At 44.5% G+C, this 26,901-nt stretch overlaps 1 protein-coding gene across 1 annotated transcript; it reads right to left on the reverse strand.

The window, feature by feature from the left end:
* Positions 1-1,900: 1,900 nt before the first annotated feature.
* On the reverse strand, positions 1,901-26,862 carry UTP4 (UTP4 small subunit processome component). The gene is made up of 17 exons (XM_040982469.1): positions 26,795-26,862; positions 25,754-25,914; positions 21,905-22,096; positions 21,022-21,106; positions 18,993-19,082; positions 15,640-15,851; positions 14,066-14,237; positions 13,886-13,977; positions 11,931-12,027; positions 10,454-10,518; positions 9,494-9,616; positions 8,896-9,052; positions 6,382-6,488; positions 5,929-6,024; positions 4,423-4,608; positions 2,957-3,067; positions 1,901-2,100 (listed from the first exon to the last, which is right to left on the reverse strand). The coding sequence occupies exons 2-17, from the start codon at positions 25,910-25,912 to the stop codon at positions 1,984-1,986; spliced, it is 2,061 nt and encodes a 686-aa protein (XP_040838403.1). The 5' UTR covers positions 25,913-25,914; positions 26,795-26,862; the 3' UTR covers positions 1,901-1,983.
* Positions 26,863-26,901: the final 39 nt, after the last annotated feature.

The raw sequence follows: 26,901 nt of genomic DNA on the forward strand, positions 1-26,901 counted from the left end.
TTTTCCAGATTATTTTGTTACAATTTCCGTGCTAATTACCGACTCAGAATCCAGATTATCAACTAATGCATGAGAAAAATGAAGTTGTAAAGTATTTCAGTTAGACTGGCTTCAGATCAGTGTTTTCCGTAGAAGCAGAGTGCGAGCAGCAGCACTCTGAAGAGAAACATAATGCCAAGAGAGGCTGCCTGCAGTATCCAGGTGTCCAACCATCCTCACACTTGGTACAGAAACCCAAAAACAAGCACTCAAGTGTCTCACTTACTTAATTTAAGGCTTGTTGTAATGCCCTTTCCTCAATTTCATTAGTTTGCCTCAATCTCTTTCTACTTCATTTGTATTCAAACTTTCAGCTTAGGAAGAATTTCAAAGCCCAAAGCTCTTACTTCCCCTACCATTTATGGAAGTCTAAATCATTGGCTACAAATACTGTGGAGGAATGCAGTTTTACTTCTTCACTCAGCTCTTCTGTGAACCTTCCGTCTCCACAATGGGTAAGGTTGTAGCACAGGTTTAGGTCAAGCCAAGCCATAAGCTGGACACGAGTTAATGAGTCGCCTCTGCTGCACTATAGCCAGGGACAATCAAGTGAGTTAATATTTAAGGCCTCTCAGCCTCCCTCTGTTCACAGGCATTCAACACAGACCAGGGACTTGAACTTTGACTTCAACCACAAGAGAGCAGGGACCTCAACCATTTCTTAAGAGGGCAGGATCATCCAGTCTCCTGAAAAGGTCGTGAACAGGCCAGCCTAATGCAGCCCGGGAGACTGCTTCTCCTTTACAGAAGGAAACTCATTCCAGGAAATGGAAAGTTACTTTAACAGCTGACCTGAAAGGCTGCAGCTAGCTGTTCCAATCACTCCCATCACTACAAACCACAACAGGTGGGGGCCAGGAGCGGTGCCCATTGTAAACCTTGTTGTATCTGCTCCCTCATATCAAACCTGAGATTGTCCTTCATGTTATAACTTGCTGGGCTCTGTCTCTGTGACCCTTTCTTGCTTCTCCTTCCACGCAACTGCATGAAGCTCTCTCACATTTATAGGCTTTTGCAGATCAGACCATGGGGTTCATCTCAGCAAAATTTCTTTGGCACTCTACTCACTCACGAGTCACCAGAGCCCACACACTCCTCTGTTGCTCAGCTCCAGCCCCCAAGCAGAGAAAACCACATTTGCTGGGTTTCCACAGACATGCAATGGAATACAGCCACTAAGATGTGGGGATTCTAGCACACGGAAGACGAGAACTTTAGCCACTAGGCTACCGCACTGGGCCCGCATGCTTGATTTTTTTTTTTAAAGTCCCCTTATTGATTCCCTCCCCTGAGCACATCTTAATTCCCCAGCCCATGTTTCAGTATGTTTAAACACAGCTGAAAAGTTTGTTTAAAGGACAGATACCCTAAGACCCGATTTTCCTCTTCCAAATAAAATTAACAGTAATTGTGAAAGGCCAAAGACATCTTTCTTTTCCTTTCCTTTTTTTTTTTTTTTTTTGATGGTGCACTAGTGTTGTAGAAATTCTTTGAACCTTAAGGCTGATACAGCTCCTGGTGTGCTGGCTCTTGGGTCTGTAAGCAGCTTCCTTAATCCTCCAGGGTGAGACAATGTAGGGACCCACACCTGTGCATGGGCCGCGACCTTGTGACAGTGAAGGTCATTGGCCTTCTGATGTCTCAGGGACTTGTAAGGAACATAACAAAACAGGATCAAACTATCTTTCTTTGGAGCGTGTGGACTAAAGAAGTAACAGGATCCTGAAAACACTGTATGAGCTAGCAGCTGCTCAGAACAGCATCCCAAATGCAAATACCTCAGGGTTTCTCTCCACCTTCCTCCCCGAAGGTAACTTACTGTTCACATTTTAGAAGATAACATTTACAATGACTAGTCCTAAAGAATAACTTTGTTTTATTAGTATGATTTGTGAAAAGAAAGAGGGCAGACAGTTCAAGAAAGGACACAGGCAGTGCCCAGTTTTAGGTTCCAAATTTCTTCTTTTTGATGGGTGGTGGGAGCTGAGCGATAATGTCATCCAGGGGCCGCTCCACTGCCACAAGTGTTCTTTCATCCAGAAGATCCATGAAGAGCAGAGGCTGCGGAGATGATATGGAGTCCACCACGAGTTAGGCTCAGGGGCTAACCCAGGGCTAAAAGGCTGGCCTTGTTCTAGACTGGAGGACCCAAATCGGACATTCTTCCCTGTCTTAGGACTCAAAGTGGTAGGCAACATCAGGAGATTCTAACTGAGTTCACTGAGGAAGGATGTCAGCAGGATTTTTCATGTTTCTCCAGATAAAAAAACTTGTAATTCTTTTACTTCTTAGGAATCAATGCAAAGCAAGGGCTTTATGCAATAAACTTTTATCAACTGCCAAGTCAAAAATGCATCAAGAAGTTGATTACACCTGAATAATTTATAGAACCCTACCTCTTAAAAATTTTTGCAAACCCATGAGAGAATGCTCCATGACTGAAGAAATTCCAACCTGCAAAGTGTGACTGCTCTGAGTTGACCCAAATAGCTGTGATGTCACAAGCTCCGTGCATGATTTAAATATAGTGAAGACCATAATCCATGAAGGAAAAACGAGGTAATAAATTCAACTTCTGTTTGCTTGAAATTTGTCTTGTGGCACATTTTCCAAATACAAACACGATTTAAAAGCCAGCTTGCACAACAACCAAGATGTCACGTGGGCACCAACATTATCTCTCACTGTTTACGAGCTTCACTATGGCCGAGTCGGTGGGTTACACAGTACCTCAAAGCTACTGAGCAGCAACAAAATGCAGACACAAGGGACAAAGAGCCTGGGAAAGGTCACTTGTCTGTTCCAGACCAGATTATCTGCCTACAAAGAAAGGCACTCTGGTCTTTCTATTATGGAATGTACTATGGTTTTGCTACCAGCACCAAGAACCAATGGTCAAGAACCTAGGAAGCTTTACCTTATAAATCTTTGACATTTTGAAGGCATGGGCTGTGCGTCTCCGGACAACATCTGACTCACTTGTGGGAGGAAGCGGATTGTAGAGTAAGGTTTTGTCATTTGGAAGAGGCTAAAGAGAGAGACAGGGAGAAAGAGACTGTTAAAAATCTGACTTTCAATTATAGGGCTTCCACAGCTACCTCCCTGTCTCTACTCCAGGAAAAGCTGCCACTGCTCCTCCAGTCACACAATGGAGGGTGCAAGCAGCAAGCACAAGAGGGCTTGGTGCTCCCTGAAGCCCTAGGGTCCTGCTGGGGCTGCCTGTCAGTCTCATCAGTAACACTTGGTAAGAACAGAACAAACTGACTGGCATATGCACAGCTCCGCCCACGTAGGCTCTGTGCTTTCTAGACTCTCCCAATCCGGCAGCAGACTGGCCAAGTGACTTAAATTCTCCCCAGGCAAAACCTCAACAAATCCCCCCCTCCCCCGTGATGTCAGTGCCACCTCAAGAGATGACCTCTGGGCAAACAAATGATACTTCACCTCTGACTTCCTTGGGAAATAGTTCTGCCAGGAATGAGGAAGTGTTGGACTTATCACCAACACTTAGGAAAAAGTGATCTGTGCTGCCTTACAGAGTGAGTGGGAGAGGCCCTTCCTCTATCACTCATCTCACAGAAAGCATTTGTCAGCCAGCTCTGCTCCCACAGCACGAGGACGAAGGGCCCACGAGATGAGTTTCAGTGACACATCCCTGGGCACAACTCCTCTGGTATCTGTAGCTTTCCCCACGCTCCTTCCACCACCACCTCCACATAGACCAAAACCCAGGGTACTGCTGCAGTGTAAGACCAACTGCATTGCAGACAGGGCTCCCAGGACAGGACAGGACAGGGCAGGAGGGGAATTGGCCAGAAAGGACACATAAACTCAATCAATCAAAACAGCATTTGGCAAAGAGCCAGGAATCTCAAACTGAAGAAAACACTCACATCCCACCTAAATCTCAGGCATGAAGAACGGAATTTTTCTAGTTGGACTCTTCTCAAGACATTAAGACCAATTTCCTGCGGACTGTGTTTTACTATCTCTGGCCAAGGGGAAGAGTGGTCAGGGCCTCACCCTGTACCTACTTTAACCCATCCAGTTTTCAGTCACCCCAGGATTCAGAGTTGACAATGAGTTGGCCAGATCCACAGTATTCCCAAGCAGGGTTGGTCACCTTCAGTTTCCAGCCATGATCACTTACCTATTGAAGTTTACTTGCTGACTTAGCAAAAAAGAGAAAACAACTCAATTAGCAAAATCTACTACACAAAGGCTAACTCCTCCTTCAGAGCCATGCAAATGAAGAAATCTGTACAACCAGAGCACTAGTTTGCCAAAGAACACGTCAAGAGAGTAAATGCTGATTCTCCCTGCTTTTACCTATAGTTATCAGAGCTTCAAGGATAACAGTGAGGCAGTCAAGAAAGAACTCACCAAGGACTTGTCAATGATGCAGAACATGTAGGTGTCATGGAGAAGGATGTGCATTGGCCTCTTGGGATGAAAACTGATGTGTGTGATGGGCGTGTCCCTCTGGAGCCAAAGATAGTGGAACCCTTGCTTCTGGACAGTCCGGCTCCACTCTGTGTATTGTTTGTCAGGAATGCTGTACTCGAACACCTAGGGAAATGTGCCAAGAAATGCAGGTGGGTACCCAGAAAGCACAGAGTGGGAGAGCCCTCATTCCCAACCACAAAATGTCTATACAGACTTTTGATCTCATCATTTCCAAACTAGGTTCTCATTCTCCTCTCTCTTTTAAGTAAAAAGAATAAATTCCAGAACAATAAAAGTCACCCTGCCATCTTGGAATCTTCCTCCTCCAAAGCAAGAGTAACCTTCAGGCGCACGTTTGTCAGGGCACCAGGGTTTAAGTCTGCTAGTGCACACTCTGGCAGGCAGCAGCTGATGGCTCCAGTGCCTGAGTCCTGGGCTGAGCGGCAGACTCCTAGCTTCTCCCTGAGCCAGCCCTGGTTGTTACAGGATCTGGGGAGTTACTCAGTTAGATGAGAGATCCATCTTTCTCCCTTTCATATGAAATAAATCTGCAAAGAGTAGGCTTCAATTTCTTGTGTACATGTTTTCTGATAAAGAACATCTCAGTGCTCTTAATCTTGCTTTCTCTCATATCATGAAGACTGCTTCACATTGATTTGTATATATAGTTCAGTCATGCGTCTCCTTCTCTCTGTAAATCTGTCTTTACAATAAAAATAAATAAATCTTTTAAAAACTCTCCCATCATTCCAACCTTTGGGTAGGAAGAAATTAGCAGGCACTGTAAGCAAGGCTAATATCACGGCTCCAACTGGCAAATCCACCACCTTTAAGCACTGGCATCCCATGAGGGTGCTGGTTCATGTCCTGACTGATCCAGTTTCCGTTCAACAAAGCAGTGGAGAACTGTCAAGTGTCTGAAAAGCTGCACCCACAAGGGAGACCCAGAAGAGGCTTTGGGCTCCTATCTTCAAATCAGCTTAGCTCTGACCATTGTGGCCATTTGGGGAGCAACCTAGAGCATGATCTTTCCTTCTCTATCTCTCCTTGTCTCTGTAAATCTGCCTTACAAATAAAAATAATTAAGTGTTGGACCCAGCGTAGTAGCCTGGCAGCTAAAGCCCTGACCTTGATTGCGCTGGGATCCTATATGGGCATCCTATACAGGATCCTATATCCAGCTCCCTGCTTATGGCCTGGGAAAGCAGTTGCAGTCAGCCCAAAACCTTGGGACCCTGCACCCACATGGGAGACCCAAAAGAAACTCCTGGATCCTGACTTTGGATCAGCTCAGCTCCACGCACTACAGCCACTTGGGGAGCAAACCAGCTGACAGAAGATCTTCCTTTGTGTTTATCTGATTTTCCAATAAAAATTAATAAATCTTTAAAAAAAAAAAAAGAGAGTCTTAAAAAAAAAAGAGAAAGTGTTGTAATCTCTTACCTGCTGATCAGAATGCGCAATGACAAGGTTGTTGGTGTTAGGAGCAATGGCAATAGCAGTTACTGGAAAATTGTAGGCAGGTACCGTGCAATGAAGCTGGGAACAAATAACAGGTGCAAGGGAACATGATAAACCTCTCACAGGAAACACTGGAAGTCAGCTGTTTTGAAAACTAGTCCTTGGAACTCAAAAGGACTCCACATTCCTCATAAGCTAGACATTTACCTAATTTTATTTTTAAAAATGCATGTGAAACTGTGTACAAAACTGATAGTATTAATTTTACAAATGGCCGAGTAAATCATTCATAAATACATCATTGGACAGGGAACCTGAAGCTCCAATTGTTTCAAAGAAATGAGTGCTTTAAGTTGGAACATGGGTACAACCTGCAAGGCACGTGCACTCAGCACAGGAATACAGGCTCAACAAGGCTCAAAGGATGGTGCTCACCTTGAGATGCTTCACACTGTAGACATGCACGCCAGCACTGGTACCCGAGGCAGCGAGCCAGTTCCCGTCCGGACTGACTGCCAGAAGATACATGGCCTCCACTGTCCCTGGAGGCGGAAGTACAGTTAGGTCTGTGAACTCACTGTTCAGAGTCAAGCCTGCCTTGACGAGGATAGCAAAGTCCAATAGGTCTCTTGAGATCTCAATCACTGCCAGGTCATTTACTGATTGCTTTACAAATTAGTTCTAGATGTTAATATGTTTACCTTTCTAACATGATTAATCATCCCTTTTGTAAAGTGGAGTCAAAGAGATATGAGTGAAGGCATCAGACGGCTGTGCCTCAGTCAGATACTTCCAACTGGGGTGATGGAGAAATCAGGGAGGCCATTTCTGCTAAGCACTATATTTATTTTCTTTTTAGTCTTAGTTTTATTTTCTCTCTCCAGATGCATCAACAGCTGAGTTCGGGCCAAACTAAAGCCAGGAGCTGGATACTCAATCTGAAACTCCTACGTATGTAGCAGAAATCCAAGTTCTTGAGCCTGTTGCCCCCCAGGATTGAGCAAAAATGAAGCTGGGCTGGGGAATGGAGCTAACAGTCAGATGCAGGCACCCTGATATAGGAATGCTTGGTTTACAGGTATCTCAAGCGGCAGCTAAACCCCTGAGCCAAAGGCATGACCCTAAAACCAAAGCATTAACTTGTTTCAAGCTGTTTTTTTTTTTTTTATCAAATGGCTTTTTTTTTTTTTTTTAAATAGAAAGGCTTCTCTATTTATTTATTGGAAAGGTATTTAGAGGCAGACAGAAAAGGGCATCTTCCGTGCATTGGCTCACTCCCCAAATGTCTGCAATAGCCAGATCTAAGCCAAGTTGAAGCCAGGAGCCAAGAACCACCACCCATGTCTCCCACAGAGGTGCAGGGAACCAAGGACTTGGTTGCTTTTCCAGTCACATTAGCAGGAACTGGGGAGGTAGAACTCAAGCCAACATGTATATGGGTTGATGGTGTTGAAGGCAGTAGGTTAACTTGCTTTGCCATAACACTGGCCCTGCAAATGGTTTTTAAACAAAGTCATGGACATACACAAGTTCAGAAAACTTGAAGCATACCTTAATATGCTTGGGGGCCTGTTGTATATTTGGCAGCAAGAGAGGATGAATACATTGAGACATCTTTGTCATCAAGAGACTTTAGACCAATTTGGCAACTTGAAGACTCATGTGGGATAAAATTCAGATAGTGATGCCATATGCAAACTATGTGCTGCATATAATGCACCAAACAATAACAGAGACCTAAGCCAGATGTCGACAGTTGTGTGAGGATGAAAAGGACAGGACGCAGCTAGGGAGTTATGTGACAGGGACTGAAATAAACAGATTTAAGGGCTGAAAAAAAACAGCCTGACTACAAAGAGAAAACAAGAGAAGAAAGGAGAATGAAAATCATATACATAATCCAGGGCCAAATTTTAAGGGATGTTAAGTACAAAACAAATAAGCTCTAATGGAATAAACAGAGACTCAAGGAATAGTCAGTTTAACCGATCTGATCCCTAACCTGTGGGAATTTTTTCGTGTGTATTTCTTGTGCACCTTATAGATCATTAGCATCAAAGCTAAAAGGCTTGATGTTCTATGAGCTAATGTTGTGGTAAAGAGGGTAAAATAACCACCTGTGACACTGCCACCCCACATTGGCACTGGTTCAAATCCTGGCTGCTCCACTGCAGATCTAGAACGCTTCTAACGGCCTGGGAAAGCAGCAGAAGATGTCCCTATAGGAGACAGAACCTCCCGACTCCTGGCTTCAACCTGGCCAGCCTTGGCGATTACAGTCATCTAGTGAGTAAGCTAGAGAATGGAAAATCTATTCCTGTCTTCTCCCTTCTCCATGTAATTCTGACTTAAAAATCAATCCATCAATAAATTTAAAAAAAGACTCGACTTTCTGGGCTGACAGAGTCTAAGTAACATGGTGGTGGGGAGAACTACCACCTTAGGCTTGGTACCGAGTCTGAATCCTCAGCAACAGTTACTACACCGTGGACCCACTAATGCATGTTCTCAAGGAACATGGAGAAATGATCAGGAATATAAAATGAACAGAGGCAATGAGACTGTATGCATATTATGGCTCTTTCATCTTTCTATAAACAACCAACCAAGGAAAGTAACACGCCCACAAAGTATTTACTTATAAACACAGGTTGGGAAATATCAAAATACAAATGGTACTTAATTCTTAGATGATTTTAACTTTCCTTATGCTCTGCTCTAACAAAGCTCTGGGAAGATGACGAAACTTCCCTGGCCCCAAATAAGGAATCAAAATCCCAGTGAGAAAGGAGTGGGTGTGAGGGACATTTCAGACTTCATCAAGTGTCATGCCGCCTACTGTAAATTGCCAACATGTGAGCATGCTGGCAGGGTGGGCAGAGTGTGATCCAAGTGCACAGTTACACCTCCATCACTGACAACTCTCCTGGGATCACGACCCAGGCCTACCTGATGGCGGCTGGAATGTGTGTAGGTGCTTGAAGCCCCCTTCAAGCAGCTGGATAATGTGCAGAGATCCTTGATTGGATGCCACGAAGAGCTTTGCTGAATCTTCAGAAAATAAAATCTGAATGGCAGAGCGAAGGAACGCTGGCATTTTGGAAACCTTTGAGGGAATAAACAGTAACAGCCAGTGAGAAAGAAGGGAGACTGATGGTCCATCCAGAACAATCATGGAGGGTTTAAATTACAGGAATGCTTCCTGTCTCCAAGCAAGCCAGTTCACAGAGGCTGGAACTCTGGCTAATGGCACAGACACTCCCCTCGCATCATTTACTAACTGCCTTTCTGGTCACGGAAGTAACAGTCACACATAAAGCCACTGAGGAGAGAACTCTAAATGTTACCACCACTTTCTGCATTCCCCTGCCCTTCCAAGATCATAATCAAGTCAAAATGTAAATGCATTTCCATTGTTTTGTCATGGCTACCTTCCAACAGCTCTTTGTCGAGCCAGGGTTCATGTGCAGTTTGTTCCCACCTCTCCCCAAAATCACACATTTTGGAAGTGTCTTCTTCTGTGACCACACCCTAGGCTGCCACTTACCCGCTTAAGGTTAATGTTGTCCCGTACATAACTCAGCCGATAGAGGAAAAAGCGGGAAGCCGTGGAACAGGCGATCCAACCTCCACATGGGGAGACACAGCTGCAGATGATGTTCTCAGGACCCTGGCAAAATCAGAAGCCAGAAAGGATGTTTGATCAAAACCTGACAGGACACCGTTCACTGGAATTCTCAAGTTCTTGCTGCTTTAGATGGAAATAAGAGCACCCACACACAGCCTGAGTACAGCGTGTCACTATCATTTCAGAGCACTGAGACGGGACCGCTCTGCTCTTACTGCACACTGTCCCAGCCCCTGCTGCCTCATCGTAAACCTCAGCCAGGAAGGCACTGAAGGCATGAGAGCCTGGAAGGACAGGCAAATTAGGGCACAGATTTTCTGTTGTTTATGATACCCCCACTTTAAACGTCTGTAAAACAGCACACGAAAAAGACTTGAAACATAAAGGAGAAGTTCAGCATAATCTTTATGGAAAAAATGATCTCTTCCTACAGATGAATAACAAACACACACACACACACAGAAAGGCAAGTTCTCTAAAGGGAACTGATTTCAGGAGGAGCGTACTAGAAATTCAGGGGTGATCAAAGATATCAACTGTCACCATTGCTTGCATTCTTCATGCGGAAACTGCGCACACAAACACTTCAATAAGTACAATGAAGAATCTCAAGTGGCCAAAGCAGTCTGAATAGGATTTTCCTAATAACATCAACAGCACATGCACACAGGAGTGGGAATACGAACCAGAAGAGTATTCTACTGCAGGGGGTAGGGCTGAAGGCAGGGCTGGGGAAGGAACTGTCACAGTTCCTTAAAAAATTTTACAATCACTCTCAGCTCAGGAGACACAAGCAGTTTAGCATGTGAATGAAGTCATCCCAAATCCTGACTGCACAGGACGTTCTGGATTCAGGGCCTGAACAGCGAACCTGCTTACCTTTGTCTTGAGGTGCAGTAAATGATCTGCATTTTTAGAGAGTGGAAGGGTATCCCCGTTCTTGCCTGAAACAAGAAAAGTTCCATGTACTTTTTAAAAAAATCATACATTACTTATACATTCTTTCTTTTTTTTTTTTTTAGACTTTATTTATTTTTATCGCAAAGTCACATATACAGAGAGGAGGAGAGACAGAAGAAGATCTTCCATCTGATGATCCACTTCCCAAGAGGCAGCAATGGCCAGTGCTATGCCGATCTAAAGTCAGGAGCCAGGAGCCAGGGGCTTTTCCGGGTCTCCCATGTAGGTGCAGGATCCCAAGGCTTTGGGCTGTCCTCCACTGCTTTTCCAGGCCACAAACAGGGAGCTGGATGGGAAGCGGAGCTGCCGAGATCAGAACTGGCACCCATATGGGATCCTGGCACTTTCAAGACGAGGACTTTAGCCACTAGGCCACACATTATTTCTTCTTAAAAGCTTATAGGGTAGAAATTTTAGCCAGTAGGAAGTAAAAAAACTAAGTAAGCTGCCATGTTTTGTGGGAACTGACAAAAACAAAACATGAACTTTCGGATGTAGTCTGTCCCCACGGTAAGTATAATTGAGCTTGGTTCTAAGTTTGGTGGTGACGGGGAAGGTGGGACTGTTGAAAGGTAGGGTCTCATGGGAGGTCTAGGTCAACTGGTGGAGTGTATTCTCAGAAAGGATTGGAGTAATTCTCTTGGAACCCTGGTTATTTCTTGGGAGAGCAATAACACCTGGGTCTGGTCACAACCAGTCTTTCCCTGTCCTCCTGTACCCAGAGGTAAGGGACTGCAGTTCCCATGCAGTCAGCACAAGGTGACAGGAGCAGAGCTGGTGACGGCTGTCACCAGAGGCTAAGCCGCACTATTTGGACCTTCAGCCTCCAACGCTGTGACCTAAATACATGGTATTTCATTAGTGAGGAAAAGCTGACTCACATACTCTGTCTCTCCTGTGAAACAGCACGAAAGCTCTGAAGCCATACCCCACAGTGTGGCATGCAGGTGGGTGGCACTGGCATTTGGATGACCTCGATGATAAATACTACCAACAAGAGGACCCAAACATTTCATTTATACATTACACAAAAGGCCATGTGGCCTTCACTTCATAAAGGCCCATGGGATCTTGATCATGTGAGACTGTTTCTACCCATCATTTAAATCTCACCATGTCCCCACAGTCTGTTTTCATTCACACTTGGGCCAACCGAAACTGTACTCTTAGTTCTCTAGACCCTGTAGGACTCCAGATAGATCCAGGATCCTCTACTCAAAATTTTAATACTCCAAATATTTTGTTTACTTTGTCTAGTGGGTAGAAAAATTTTAAGTGCTAATGGATAAAGGAAAAAAAATCCATTTTTTTCTATAAAGAGAATTTCAACTATATTTCTGATTTAAGGCTTCTGTCTCTAATTTCTTAGTGGAAAGGAAACTGTATTCCAGCATACCTGTTGCAACTGTGGATCCCAGGCGCCAAAGTTCTAAGTGATGAGCAAACTGGAACAAGAGAAGCTGCCTCTTTTTAGAACAGGAAATGAGACGTCGCTGTATCCAAGAATTGAAAAGTTATAAATAAGCCAGGGTCAGCCAATGCCTCAGTACTAGATATAGTAACATTTTAGCACAGTTTTTGAAGTGCTGCAAATACATTTATTAGGTATTTTAAGTCCAATGCTATGCCAGGCACTGTTTTAAAACCTAAGAAAATAGCAATGAATAAAAAAACTGGCCCTGTACTCAAGAAGATTCTAATATAATGGGGTACCAGGGAGACAGGCAATTACCCTAATATGTAAAAAAATTTAACATGGCTAACATAAGTATGTAACAACAATAAAAAAAAAAGTAAGACAGAATAGCTAACCTCACCTGAGGGGGGTAAAAGGTGATGTTCACTGGCGGACTTGTTAGGCACAGGGAGAGGCATTTGGCATAGTAATTAAGATGAGTTGCCCACATCCTGTATCAAGTCTAAGGCCTGGTTCCACTTTTAATCTACTCTCTGGGAGTTAGCAGGTGACGGTTCAAGTTGTGTGTCCTTGCCACACATGGCTGACTTTAATTCTAGGCGCCTAGCTTTAGCCTAGCCCAGCTCTAGCTGTTATGAACATTTGGAAATAATGGAAAAGATAGATGATCTCTCTGTGATTGTATCTATTTTCTATTTTTCAAATAAAATAAAAATTAAATAGCAAAAAAAAAAAAGATAAGAGAGGGCAGGGCAGTAATGTTCTATGAAGAGCAATAGCATGTGAGAAAGCTCAGAAGGGAGTCAGAATGGCTAGGGTAATGGTAGGGCTGCTTCAAGTGCACGAAAGAGGTGAAAGAAGCTGAAGGACAGGGCAGGATTGAGGGCACACAAGCCATGTCCAGGAACTAGGCATTTGTGCTGATGGCAATAGGCACAGCCAAAGGCTGAGGCTCAAAGCCACAAATTAAATTTCTTTTTAAACAGATTAATGGAGAGTGAGCTGAAATGATGTCAATGGAAATGAAAGATCTTTAAAAAGCTGCTATAAAGAGAATCACAAAGGAAAAAGACATACAATGGCAGTATGGCAAAAATAAAGAGTAAATGACAACCAGTACAACCTCATCAAATTGTTTACAGTCAGCATAGAGTCTGTTCGCCTTTTTTTCTTTTTTAAAGGCAGAGTCAGAGAGAGAGGAGACAGAGATCCTCCATGCACTGGTTCACTCTCCAATTGGGGTGGCTGAAGCCAGGAGTCCTTCCTTCCTAGTGTCACATATAGGTGCAGGTGCCATCCTCGACTGCTTTCCCAGGCCATCAGCACGGAACTGGATTAAAAATGCAGCAGCCAGGACCCGAACAGGTGCCCACATGAGATGCTGGCACCCCAGGTAGAAGCACCAATGCACTCTACCACAGCACTGGCCTCTGGTATATAGTTTATATATTAAATAGTTCTCAACTAATTTACATATCCATGTAACACATGTGTATATATATGCTATATGTGTAAGTTAATGAAGAGATGGTCTCATAAAACTTCTCAGTTAAATGGAATATAGAGGCAGAGGTTGGGGAGAAGATTTACTGGTTGGGGAAGCTGGAATCATTTCCCTAGAAGAAACCACTGAAAGCCAAGATTTTCCTGCTCCACCCAGAATAACACAGACTACCCTCAAAAAAACAGACTCACAAAATCTGCCTAGACCACAGCTGTTTGGAGAGGGTTATGATTCCCCCAGAAATAGTACAAGAAGAATGATTTCTCTAAAATGCAGATCTCTTGCCCCACCTGGCCAAGTCTTCCAGAGGACGTACCTGGTAAACAGGAAGGAATGAACAAGAGACACAGAACCGAAAGGAAGAATCCTAAAACTGGCCAGGGACATGAGCTGCACAGTAGAGGCACAGGGAGCAGGAGATAATACTTACATGGGGAAAGGTGATTTTCCGGAGAGCAGCATCGTAATTCTTTACCTCCACCTTCTCCATGAGAGGACGAATTACTAAGTGGGTGTCGGTGCCTGCAACAGGAGCAGAAGGTGTGCAGAATTAGAACAAGTTCTGCGTGAATACAGCCAGTGCTGGGCAGAGTAAAGTGGCAGAGCTCACCTCCAGATATCAGGGCCGTCGGGCTGTGGGCCACGGTGCGTACATCGTGTGTGTGATGCTGAAATGGTTTTGTTCGCACCCACTGCTTCTCAGTGCTGCCGGAAGCCACAGGGACCAGCTGGAAATGGAACACTGTCCCTTCTGCAGTGCCCACCACAAAACTGTCTTCTTGCTGAGAAAATCGTAACAGAGTTTCACATGAGCAAAACAGGATTCAGCCAAAAAAGTATTCCCCAAACTTTTCTATATGAGAAGCCTAAGGGAGAATCTACACCCAGATTGGACAGGTCAGAGGGGTCTTGTTCCTCCAGAAGCTAACCCTCCTATCACAGCAGCCAGCTCAGACCCAAGCTAACAAGGTGCCCCCTTACTGACAACACCGGCAACAGGTCCTGATCACGAGGGTGATATATACAAATTACAATAGCGAAAGGGATAAAAGATCTAGGATAACCTTAACAAAGGGTTCTAGCTGAGAAAAAAAGAAAGAAAGAAAGAAAGAAAAAAGTATTAAGCCTTATAAAGGGCATAAAAGGCAATCTTGAGGTAAAGCAAACTTCCAATCCAGCTTCTGCCTGAAGGCCCAGGTGAAAAGCAGCAGATGATAACCCAAGCATTTGGGCACCTGCTAGTCATGTGGGAGACCTAGATGAGGCTCCTGGCTCCTGGCTTCAGCCTGGTCCAGCCAGCTGGGGAGGAAACCGCAGATGGAAGCTTGCTCTAGCTTTCAGAATAAATAAAAGAAAGAAGGAAGAAATTTTAAAGAGTGAGCAAGAGAGAGAGACTCTAAAGTAATCCTATTATATTCCCATCCACTGGTTCACTTCCCAAATGTCTGCAACAGCCAGGAACCAGAAACTCCATCCTGGTTTCCCACATGGGTGGCAGGGACCCAAGTATCTGAGCCATCACCATCTGCTGCCCCCCAGGTCTGTCAGGCTATGACCCATGCACTGTCTGCATTTCTACTGGCAGTTTAAGTGGCATGGAAAGATGCCTACTGCATTAACAGAGATATTTAACATAACAAAAAGGTTAATTTCCAAGAAGGAAATGCATAAGTTTCATATAATCCAATAAAAACAGTGATATTCCTTTACAGAGAACTACAGAAGGTATTCCTAAAATCAGAAAAATTAACCAGAAAAAAAAAAAACCCACCATCCAAGCAATAATGTAAATAAAAAAAAAAAATCCAAACAATAGTAATGAAGGAATAGAGAGGAACTGAAAACAGGAACACATATAGATATTTATACATCAGTGTTCCTGTCGGCGCCGTCCACAATGGACAACAGATGAAAATAACTCAAATGCCCGTCAACAGATGACTGGAAAAGCAACATGTGCTGGGAGTATGTGTGTGTGTGCTCGTGCATGTGTACACATACACACAAGGGACTGTCTTCTAGTCTTACAAAAAAAAAAAAGAAGATATTCTGGTAAGGTACACATGACCCCTGAAACAGTATGCTAAGGAACATCAGGTATGCTTTCCTAAAATTTCTTCTAGCCCCCCATTTGGATGAGAAAGTGTTGGTGGTGCCAACTGCCCCGAACGAGGCAGTACTCACATCAGCCACAGCAATAGACTGCACATCAGCGTTTGCAATGAGATGGCTCTTCACCAGGGTCCCAGTGGCGGAGTCCCAGAACTGTACTTTACCAGCAGAGTCCGCACTTATGACAGTGCCATCGGACAGGAAGGCCACTCCCCAGACAATACACTGTCGTTTAGACACACCCATGTACTGTCTGTCCACCTTCATCTTGTGAATGGTGCTCCCTGAAACCAAGAAAAGCACATACATAGACATGACACCTTTCTCCTTTAGTCCTCAGAAACCACCCCGATAGGCATGATGGCAAATGTTAGTCATTCGGACACAACGAGCCAGCCCAGCAATGAATCTCCAAAATGGTGATCTGTAGAGCAGAGTCGGGAAGAGGGAGCAAGAGGAGTATAAGATAGAAGCCTCTGCTGGGGATGTGAAATGGGAAAGGATAGGTGGGACACTGACTTACGCTGGGGAGGTGTACACACACACACACACACACCCCACTCTGCTCTTTTCCAAAATTCGAGGGAGACAGAATGGAACATCCTAGAATCTGGCAGGCAAAGCTCCAAAACCAAGACCAAAGTTGGCAAGGAGGAAAGCCAAGAAGGCCCCTGATTTACATGAAGGCCTCTCTGGAAGATCCAGGAATTGGGCAACCCAGATGACCTAGAAGCGAAGGTGAAAGTGGGACTCAAAGGGAGGGCTAAGAGCTGTTGGGTCCTTTGGATACACAACCTGATCATCTGAGCAAATCTCCAAAAATCAGGACCCGGGGGACTGAACCCTGAGGAAGGAGATCAGGCACAGCAGTGGGCAGCAGGACCATATGGAAAGCCGGACTCTGGGCAAACAGCAGCCTGAACGCTCAGAAGGGCAGTTTCCTTCTCAGAGTCAGGGCAGCCAGGTCCAAAGTCATCAGGCAGAATGTGGTGATGATTCTAATGGAATGTGATGGGCAAAAACCAGACCAGAACCCCCTGACTGCAAAGGCTCCCACACAAGTAGTTCAGGTAGATGATACTCCAGGGAAGTCCATGCTTTGAAAAGCTTCAATCTGGCCCAGTCTCAGCTGTGGCAGACATCCAGGAGTGAACAGAAGCTGTCTCACTCTTTCTTCCTATTGCTCTGCCATTCAAATAAATAACTAGCTTTTTAAATGAAAAAAAAAAAATGAAAAAGAAAATATGAAGAGCCAGTAAAAGAAAATGGAGAAAGATATGCACCTACAAAATAATTTATACGAGCTTCCCATGGTACCAAAAGATACGGGTTTTGGAGTAAAAGCAGTTATCAAATACCTAGTATAATTGGTCCATATACCTAGAAACATAGCCATCAAATTTTATAACAGTAAAGGTGAGGAATCCAAATAAAACTCCTACACTGCTGGCATACCACATGGTCACTGATTCAAGTTCCAATCCAACTCCCTACTTAAGCACCTGAGAATTCCAGCTGAGAATTCATTCTTTCAGACTATTTTTTTTAAGGTTTATTTTTATCGCAAAGTCAGATATATATAGAGGAAGACAAGCAGAGAGAAAAACCTTCCGTCCAAGTCACTTCCCAAGTGACAGCAAAGGCTGATGCTGCACCAATCCGATGCCAGGAGCCAGGAGCTCTTCCGTGTCTCCCACATAGGTGCAGGGTCCCAAGACTTTAGCTGTCCTCTACTGCTTTCCCAGGCCACAAGCAAGGAGCTGGATGGGAAGCAGGCCTGCCAGGATTAGAACTGGCACCCATATGAGATCAGCGCGTTCAAGGCGAGGACTTCAGCCACTAGGCCATCATACCAACCCTCTCTCTGATTCTTTCTCCACAACCCCCAAACATAGGAATAAGACCAGAAATTCAATAATGTGGAAATGGAGACGAGAAGAGCACTCCTTTGTCATAGAAGTAATGTGAAAACTCCACAGGTTAGATCTCAATTGGGAAGGAGGTCCACTGAGGCTCAGCAAAGACCGGGAGGAGTGTGGGTCAAAACGCTCTGGTAGAAATAATACCAGTCATGCATCTGCAAGTGATTCGTACAGGTGAGGGATCTGAGCAGAGAACAGAAAAGTACAAAGGAAAAGAAACGAAGACAACCAGTGAGTAGAATGAACATAACAACACAGATCTTTCATTAAACAGTCACAACACGGCCACTCTAGGAGGACCAGCAGAGAGCATGTGTTCCTACGTCAGAGCATTAAAAAACAGAGCCAGGGCCCAGCGCCATAGTGTAGTGGTTAAAGTCCTCGCCTTGCATGCACCAGGATCCCATATGGGCGCCGGTTCTAATCCCGGCAGCCCTGCTTCCCATCCAGCTCCCTGCTTGTGGCCTGGGAAAGCAGTGGAGGATGGCTCAAAGCCTTGGAACCCTGCACCCGTGTGGGAGACATGTAAGAAGTTCCTGGCTCCTGGCTTCGGGTAGGTTCAGCTCCAGCTGTTGCAGCCACTTGAGGAGTGAATCATCGGATGGAAGATCTTCCTCACTGTCTCTCCTCCTCTCTGTACACCCACCTTTCCAACAAAAAATAAATCTTTTTTTTTTAAAAAGAAAGAAAAAAATGAAACAGAGCCCAGCTGTAAAAGTCTATAATTGATGCTCTAAACCTAAAAAATCAAAATGCAGCATTATAAGCATGTTTTGTGTAGAACACAGATAAGTATCAAGAGCCAGTTAAAAGTTGTAGCGGCTGCCTTTAAGAAGAGAAGTGACGTGAAGCAGAAGGGGACACCTTCATTTTGGTTAAAAGGGCCTAAAGTATTTTTTTGACCACGTGTAGAGGTATAGCCAGTAATAAATTTAACAGGCTGAGGAAGACAGAGCTGTCATCGGACCTGATTTACCTCTGTATCTCAGGCGGGTGAGCACACATACCCACCTCACAACCTCATCACTGCAGGGTTCAGTTAATTTTCTGTCAATTTTTCAGGCCAAGAACCAAGTCGCGTTTCTCTCTCTTCTCATTTCATGTCTTGCCAATTATGCTGCCAAGATCTTAGGTTCCTCAAGGAAAGAAGCCAACTTTTTTTTTTAACAAAGGACTGCGATATGTAAATAGGAATTCTACAACTGATCACTCACACTAAATGTGGTGCAGACTGTGCAGACTGAGGGCAAATGCCATTGTAACATGAAATCTCTTTATAATCAAAAACATACTGCATCGCACCGAACAGCCAGGATCTCCAGAAAACAACAATAACCCAACAAAGGAATAAAGTTCATGGTGGACGACTCAGAAGGTTAGTGACAGGTTAAACCCTGAACGTCACTGGACACGTGGCAAGAGGTCAAGCATTTAGAAACTCAAGTATGTGAATTTGACAAACAAAACGTGTGACCGAAAAAGCTGAGAAAAAACAAAACTCACCTGATTTGACATCAAACACATTGATGTAGTCGATGGAACCAGCTGCAACGTGGGTACCAGAGGGATGCCAGCTGAGACTCAGGATGCGATCTTGGGAGGAGTACAACAAAAAAGAAAGTAACCAACACATAAATATCCAGCAAAGGGGAAAGCAACTCTCCTTCCACCATTATCCACAGGGCTCCTGTTTGACAACCCTAGCCCTCTCCCCTACCACCCTCCTGAGAGGCACTGTCTGGTGACAAAAAAGTCTCATAATTATGTCACAGTAATAGCATTTAATGAAAAAGATAGCAAGGTGAATGAATACAACTTTTAAATGTTAGCTATAATGGTGTAGTAAGTTAAGCCTCCACCTGAGGCATTCACATCCCTTATGGTTGCTCCACTTCTAACCCAGTTCCTGCCAATTTGCCTGGGAAAGAAGAGGAAGATGGCCCAAGTGCTTGGGACCCTGCATTCACTTGGGAGATCAGGAAGAAGTTCCTGGTTTCTGGTCCCTGGTTTCAGTCTGACCCAGCACCAATAGGCCATTTGGGGAGCAAACCAGAGATGGAGGATCTCTCTGTCTCTACTGCTCTCTTTCTGTGACTCTGCCTTTCAAACAAAAACAAAAAACAAACAAACAAAAGGAACAAGAAGTTATAAGCTAACAAAATCTAAATTGTTTGGCTTAGTAACTGCATTGGGTTGGGGATTTAAAAAAAATCTGGAAAAGGGGCCCAGCGCCATGGCGCAGTGGTTAAGGTCCTCGCTTTGCACGCCAGGGGTTCTCATATGAGTGCCGGTTCTAATCCCGGCAGCCCCGCTTCCCATCCAGCTCCCTGCCTGTGGCCTGGGAAAGCAGTGGAGGACGGCCCCAAGCTTTGGGAACCTGCACCTGTGTGGGAGACCTGGAAGAGGCTCCTGGCTTCGGATCGGCATAGCATCAGCCATTGCGCTCACTTGGGGAGTGAATCATCGGATGGAAGATCTTCCTCTCTGTCTCTCCTCTCTGTATATCCGCCTTTCCAATAAAAAAATAAAATAAATCTTCAAAAAAAAAAAAAACTTGCATGAAAGTCCAAAAATATGTATAGAAACAATGTTCATTACGGAACTGACTGTAGCAGTAAAAAATTCCGCATCAACAGAAATTCTGTTGCATAAATTGCAGAACATAGAATGAAATGACACCTAGACTATTGTGACTAACACAGAAAGATAATGCCAACAAAAACTAAGTGCCAAAACTTCTTCCACATTTCTATTAAAAATCTAAAGCATCAGTTCCATAATGTTCCTTCAGAGTGAAATGAAATAGTGATTTTCTATTTCAAGGCTAAATGTATGAAATTGTTAAAAGCAGTGTATTACCTTCACGAGCAAAAAGGCACAGAAAATGTTAAAAAGAAATAAAGCCAGAATCTGATCAGCACAAGATAAACCTTATGAGTGGACACCGAGTATGTACAGCACAATTATTCACCCATAGAACATTCGCAACCCACAGTCCCCAGGCCGGTCCAGGCTGGAGCACAGGCTTGTCTTTGCTTGTTCGCAGTGGTCAGCCTGGAAAGTCGACAAGATTTACTCCCGTGGGCTTCACAGAAACTGTGCTCTAATGTTGGCTCTGCAGGGCAGTGCCCACCCAGCCCAAACACTGACACCTGTTTATAAAATTCTCCTACTAATTTAAGGCAACAAGAACCACGACTTCTTAGGATGACATTCCAGCGTAAGACTCACACACACCCGTTTACATCCCACAAACTTAAGTGACAACAAACTAATTCCATAGAGCACTAGTTTTTCTGTTTTAAATGCTTGTTTCTTCACATTTTCATTTAACCAGGCAATTCCAACAATGTTACACACTGGGTAAAGCCTGGGATAAGGGTGTCTTCCAGCATTTTCCTTGTTTCTAGACAAAATTAACACACACTTGAAATATTATCTGGACCCATGGAAAAATATCGCATTCCCAATGGCACAGAAACATAACTTCCTATTAAGGTTACTCAATATCCCATCAAATAAGAACCCTTACTTTTCTGCCGATCGAAATTTCTTTCAAACTGAATTTTGTCTGGGGTGAGTTGAAATAGTTTCACAGATCCATCCTCACAGCCAACCTATGAAGGGAAAACAGAAGATAAACACTTTATAGGACTAAGCACACACAGGCACAATTTCTCCCTAACAGGAATTCCCCTGAAAGAGAAAAACCGTTTTGTGAGAGGGGAACATACTAGGATTAAAAAACTAGTAGTATACGCTCAATAGCCCCCTTATCTATGCCAGAAAGCAGGTTGATTGGCTTCTCACGCTGTGGTTCAATTCTTGCACAGGATATGGAACAGAAGCAGAACTTCATAACCTACCTCTACTGCAGACCTATGGCCCGAATGAAAGAGCTAAGCCTCTGTCTGTGGTGTTAGCATCCTATATGGCACCGAATTCTGGCTGTTCCTCTTTCAACCCAGCTTCCTGATTAGAGTGGGAAAGCAACAGAGGATGTTTCAAGTCCTTGAGGCTCCACACCCACATGGCAGACCCAGATGAAGCTCTTAACTTCAGACTGGCCTAATTCCAACCACTGCAGTCATTTAGGCAGTGAACCAGCAGGTATATCCCTCTCTGTAACTCTGCCTTTCAAATAAAAACAAAATCTCTCTTAAAAAAAAAGAAAAACCTAGAAATGAGTAATTCTCTTTAAGAAAACAAATAAATGAATGAATAAGCAATTTAAAAACCAGCAACAAAAGGATTGCTTTCATCCTTGATAGCAATTCCAACCTTTCGGATGGGGTTGCTGGAATCCAGCTACAACTGTAGTTGCTGCATGACTCAAACTTTGTTTCCCAGAATACAGGGAAGAAATCTTGCACAGGAGAAATCTCAGTTTGAATTTGAAACAACTGCTTACTGACCAGAAGATGGGTGCCACTGGGGTTGGCAGTCAGGCTCCAAATAGGTCCTCCAAAGGCATCCATGGCATACTTGATGTTTAACGCCTGTAAGTCATACTCGATGATCTCACCATTGAGCCCAGCACTGAAGAGTCGCTGTCCTTCTGCCCAACACAGAGCTTCTGTGGATCGGGACTCATGACCTGGGAAAAACTAGCAACACCAGGAATTCATCAGCTCCCAGCACTGACTGGTCAAAGCCAGTTGGTGACAACTACTCCCCTACAAGGAATCTGTGTGGGGTCCAGACTGTTAGATCATAGCAACTGACATGTTCATTTTTTTTCAGATTCAAATTCCTATTGCTTCAATACAGTTGGTTTTGTTTCTTTTACTGAACTAGTTCAGCAACAACTTTTTAGGAGAACAAAGCATAAATTCAAATGTATTTAGATGATTTTAATTGTATTTGAGTCAATTTTCTGAAATTTCCAATGAAACAGACTGGCTGACAGTTTCACTCCGTGCATACACCATACACACCCGCCATACACATCCATCCAATGTTTCAGCCAATGACAGCTGCACCTACCTTGGTGGGCTCATAAGATTAGATCAATGTTATGGTGTTTGTATCTATTACAGCATCCATTGCATTGTTAGAGTACTCAGATTTATATAAGAAAGTTACCAGTGGCAGGCAGGCCCTCCATGCTTCGAGAAGGCAGCACTGTTCTCATAAGGGATGATCCACTCATGTTACTGCCCTTGAAGATCTTTAAGCAGGACAAAATGTGGAGGTGAAGGGCAGCCTGCCTTTATGTAGGTCTAGACTAACTGTCTATGCTTTAGTTTTAACAACAACAAAAGCTCAAAAAATATTTTAAAAAATTTAAAGAATGATGTTATGACACATCAAGTCAAAGCACTGGCTGCAACATATCAACATCTTACACAGGTGAGGGTTTGAATCCCTACTGCTCCACTTTCACCTCAGTTCTCAGAGGTTGCCCCTTGCACTCAGTTGAGAGACCTTGGAGAAGCTGCTAGCTTTGGCCTGGCCCAGTCCTGGCTATCACGGCCACTTGAGTGTGAACTCATGGGCAGATCTCTTTCTTACTCTCCCTTTAATGCTGTCTTTCAAATAAATAAATCTTCTGAAAATTAGAAATAGATATAAAATCACGTAAGATTACAAAGCATTTGCGTATTAAGCTATGACAAAGGGATCAAAAAGCTTCAAAATGAAGCTTATGAAGTAAAAAAGGAGTAAAAGAAGTAAAAGAAGATAATTTTTAGAAGGTTCATGAAAGCTGCGCACGTATCATTCACAGTCTTCAGTAGAACATGAACTCCAAGGCCTGCATGATCACTCCTCATTCACAGATTACACAGTTTCAGTGCCTTTTTTTTCTTAAAGATTCATTTATTTTTATTGGAAAGACTGATTTACAGAGTGAAGGAGAGACAGAGAGAAAGATCTTACATCTGCTGATTCACTCCCCAAGTAGCCTCAATGGCCAGAGCTGTGTTGATCTGAAGCCAGGAGCCAGGAGCTTCTTCTGGGTCTCCACAAGAGTGTAGGGTCCCCAGGCTTTGGGCCATCCTTGACTTGCTTTCCCAGGCCACAAGCTAGGAGTAAGAAGAGAAGCAGAGCAGCCGGGGTATGAACCAGCGCCCAGATGGGATCCTGGGTGTGCAAGGTGAGGACTTGAACCACTAGTACAGATGGGATCCTGGTGTGCAAGGTGAGGACTTTAACCACAAGTGCAAGGTGAAGATTTTTACCACATGGGAACCACCTTTTTCTCTTTTACACCATATTCTTACACTGTGTATACACCTATAAATGCTTAGTACTGTGCTACAATTACCTATGGTCTTCAATATAAAAATACGTTCTATAGCTTTTTATCATGGGAGCAATACATAAAGATACATTTCTCAAAGCACATTCCCATTATTAAGTGATGTTCAACTGTACACATGCTGAATGCTCTCAATGCATATAAACATACACGTTTTGGGGCCTAGCACTATAGGTTAGTGGCTAAGGTTCTCGCCTGGCAGGCGCCAGGATCTCATATGGGCACCAGTTCATATTTTGGCTGTTCCACTTTCCTTCCAGCTCTCTGCTTGTGACATGGGAAAGCAGTCAAGGGTGGCCCGAAGCCTTGGGACCCTGCACCTGCACAGGAGACCTGAAGGAAATTCCTGGCTCCTGGCTTTGGATGAGCTTAGCTTTAGACATAACAGCCATAGGGGAAAGAATCAGCAGATGGAAGATCCTCTCTATAAGTTTGCCTTTGAAAGAATTAAATTTTTGTATTTTAAAAAAAGCATTTTCTTCTGTTTTGTTCCTATTGACATTAAAGGGCTGGGACCAATGAGGCTGTGCAAAGGTTAAATCTCTGACCGCGGTACAAGCAAGGCTAATGGTTGGAGTACCACGGCTTCACCTCAATGCAGCTCCCTGCTAACAGCCTAAAAGGCAGTAGAGAATGGCCCATGTCCGGGGGGCCCTTGAACCCACATGCAAGACCCAGAGGTAGCTCCTGGCTGCTGGCTTTGGACTGATCCAGCTGAAACTGTTGTCATTTGGAGTGAACCAGCAGATGAAACATCTCCGTCTCTCCTTCTTTCTTTGTAACTTAACTGCCTTTCAAATTAAAAACCTTAAAAAGGGCCTGGTGTAATAGTCTAGCGGCTTAGAGTCCTCGCCTTGCACACACAAGGATCCCATGGGGATGCTGGTTCTAATCCCAAAGCCCCCACTTCCCATCCAGCTCCCTGCTTGAGGCCTTGGAACGCCAGTGAGGACAGCCCAAAGCCTTGGGACTCTGTACCTGCATGGAGAAGACTTGGAAGAGGCTGGCTTCAGATTGGCTCAGTTCTGGCCATTGTGGCCAGTTGGGGAGTGAATCATCGAATGGAAGATCTTCCTCTCTATCTCTCCTCCTCTCTGTATATCTGAGTTTGTAATAAAAATAAATAAAGTAGAAAAAAAAAGTTTCCTATTAATTTTTGAGTCCCATGAATGTAGGGTCCTGTGCTGCTATGCACCCAGTATATTCACTTAAAGAATGATGCTTGGCCATATGAAGCAATAAATATGGATTGAATTAGTCAATTTTGGCACCTGAAAAAATTTAACAAACAGTTTTACCCTTGGGGATAAAAAAAAAAAAAAAAGAAAGAAAAAAGGGGGTAATACCTGTTTGCACACACCCAAAGGGCATTTTACTAATTTGAAATATTATGTCATTTATAAGACATTTAAGTGCACAATTCTGTCAAAAAGGTGAACTTAGGAACCCAGTTTCCTGTCACCTTATCACTCTCTACCCATTTTCCCCCATGTTTATTTTTATTTACTTACATGGCAGACCTGGATCCCAGGCCCCACAACACCAGACACAAGAATCCGAAGCAGTGACTCACTTGCTGGGTCAAAGTGTGTGACACCTCAGCTCACTGGCTAAAATGTTTCCCTTTTATTTTGCTGACAGGCACGCTGATAGATCCAGTAGAAATGCCCATCACCGCTTCCAACAATTTCTTTATTGTGGCCAAAATATTTTGCCAACCTGAGTTTTCAGGTGACAGTGCAGCGACAACACCATTCTTAGTCAGGACACTTCTAACCAACATCAACTATACCAAAAGGCTGAGCTGCAGGCACCAGATCTTTTACTTGTTTGGGGTCTAGGCGGAGTGTGGTAGTTGGGGAGTGGGGGATACCCGCAGAGGGGACAGGATGGACAGAGCAGTTGATCTTTGTAAATATATAAAACTCCACAAGTTTCCACCGAATGAAGCTGAAGAGCTTTGAACGCAATCCACACCAAGTCAGATCCCCAAGGGACTTACTTTCTCCTGAAAGTAGTTTGCTGACAAGTTGTAGATTTCCACGGTGCCATCTGTCCGGGAAACAGCCAATCTGTTTGATTGGTTATTGTACGCCACGCAGCGGATCCCTGACGGAATATAATTAAAGAACCGTACTCGGTGGACCTTAAATTCACCCATTCCTGCATGGGGAAATAAAGAGACATTGCTGAGTGTTACCTGCTGCACTGACACATGTATTGAGGTTATTAGTAGGGTTCGGGAACGTAGCTAAAGAGGCCAGAGCTCAGAACCCAGCCATCTCCCCAAAGCCCAGGATGGCCTGAATGAAGACACTACATCGTGCCCACTGGGCTCAGGACAGAGCTCCCCAGGCCTTCCCTTTGGAAGTGAAGACATATGGTAGTATGCATCTCTACTCCCTGATGGCAGGAGGCCTGTCAGTGAAATAGTCAAATACACCTCCACACGATGACACTAGACTTTCCTCCTTTGCCCGCACCTACAACGCCAGGACGTCCCTAAAAGGCAGGATGTGAATCTTGCCACTAAAGTAGTATATTACTGGAAAGTTACGGGGAGGAAATGATGGGAGAGGAAAGTGCGGAAGGAAAGGAAGAAATCCCTATATCTACCAAACTGTATCATGGAAAATAACAACAACAAAAACAATCTTTCAAAAACAAAAGCATGTAATTTCACAAACCTACACTAAGCGGCAGGTGGGATTGCTGGTAAGAAGCAAGAGGGCAAGTTAGGAAGTGACAGGAGTGACGCCAGTCACCTACACACCCCACCCCCTTTCCCGGCCAACATCCCCACCAGGGCGCGGACAGAAGCGGGTCCCGGTTGCCCCTCGTCTGTAAATCCAAAGCCCAGAACCCGCGAGTGGAGCAGGTGCGACCCGGCGGGCCCAGCCCGGCTCCCCAAAGTCTACGGGGAAACCTGCACTGGACCCCGCAGGCGAGGAGAACACGAGAGCCCTGCGAGGCCTTCCCAGCCCGGCGGGCGGCCCTCTCGCACCCCGAGCTCCCACGCGGCCCCGTTCCCCAGCACACTGACCCGCGGCCCGCCACGATTGCTTCTCTCTGCGTTCGCCTCCACTCAGCCCCGGGCCTCACACGTGCGTGCGCGCGCGCCTGCGCCCTGGCAGACCCCGCCTCCGGAAG

This window comes from Ochotona curzoniae, unplaced genomic scaffold (assembly GCF_017591425.1).
Source record: "Ochotona curzoniae isolate NIBS_2020 unplaced genomic scaffold, NIBS_Ocur_1.0 contig_3622, whole genome shotgun sequence".
NCBI classification, from domain to species: domain Eukaryota; kingdom Metazoa; phylum Chordata; class Mammalia; order Lagomorpha; family Ochotonidae; genus Ochotona; species Ochotona curzoniae.

What these genes read in the sequence shown, in the direction of transcription:
- UTP4 (XM_040982469.1), bottom strand. Translation starts at nt 25,912, where the DNA reads ATGGGTGAATTTAAGGTCCACCGAGTACGGTTCTTTAATTATATTCCG. An exon ending in GACGGCCCTGATATCTGGAG is followed by an intron (nt 13,978 to 14,065) that starts GTGAGCTCTGCC and finishes CTCCTGTTGCAG; the next exon opens with GCACCGACACCCACTTAGTA. An exon ending in AAATGTCAAAGATTTATAAG is followed by an intron (nt 2,101 to 2,956) that starts GTAAAGCTTCCT and finishes TCATCTCCGCAG; the next exon opens with CCTCTGCTCTTCATGGATCT.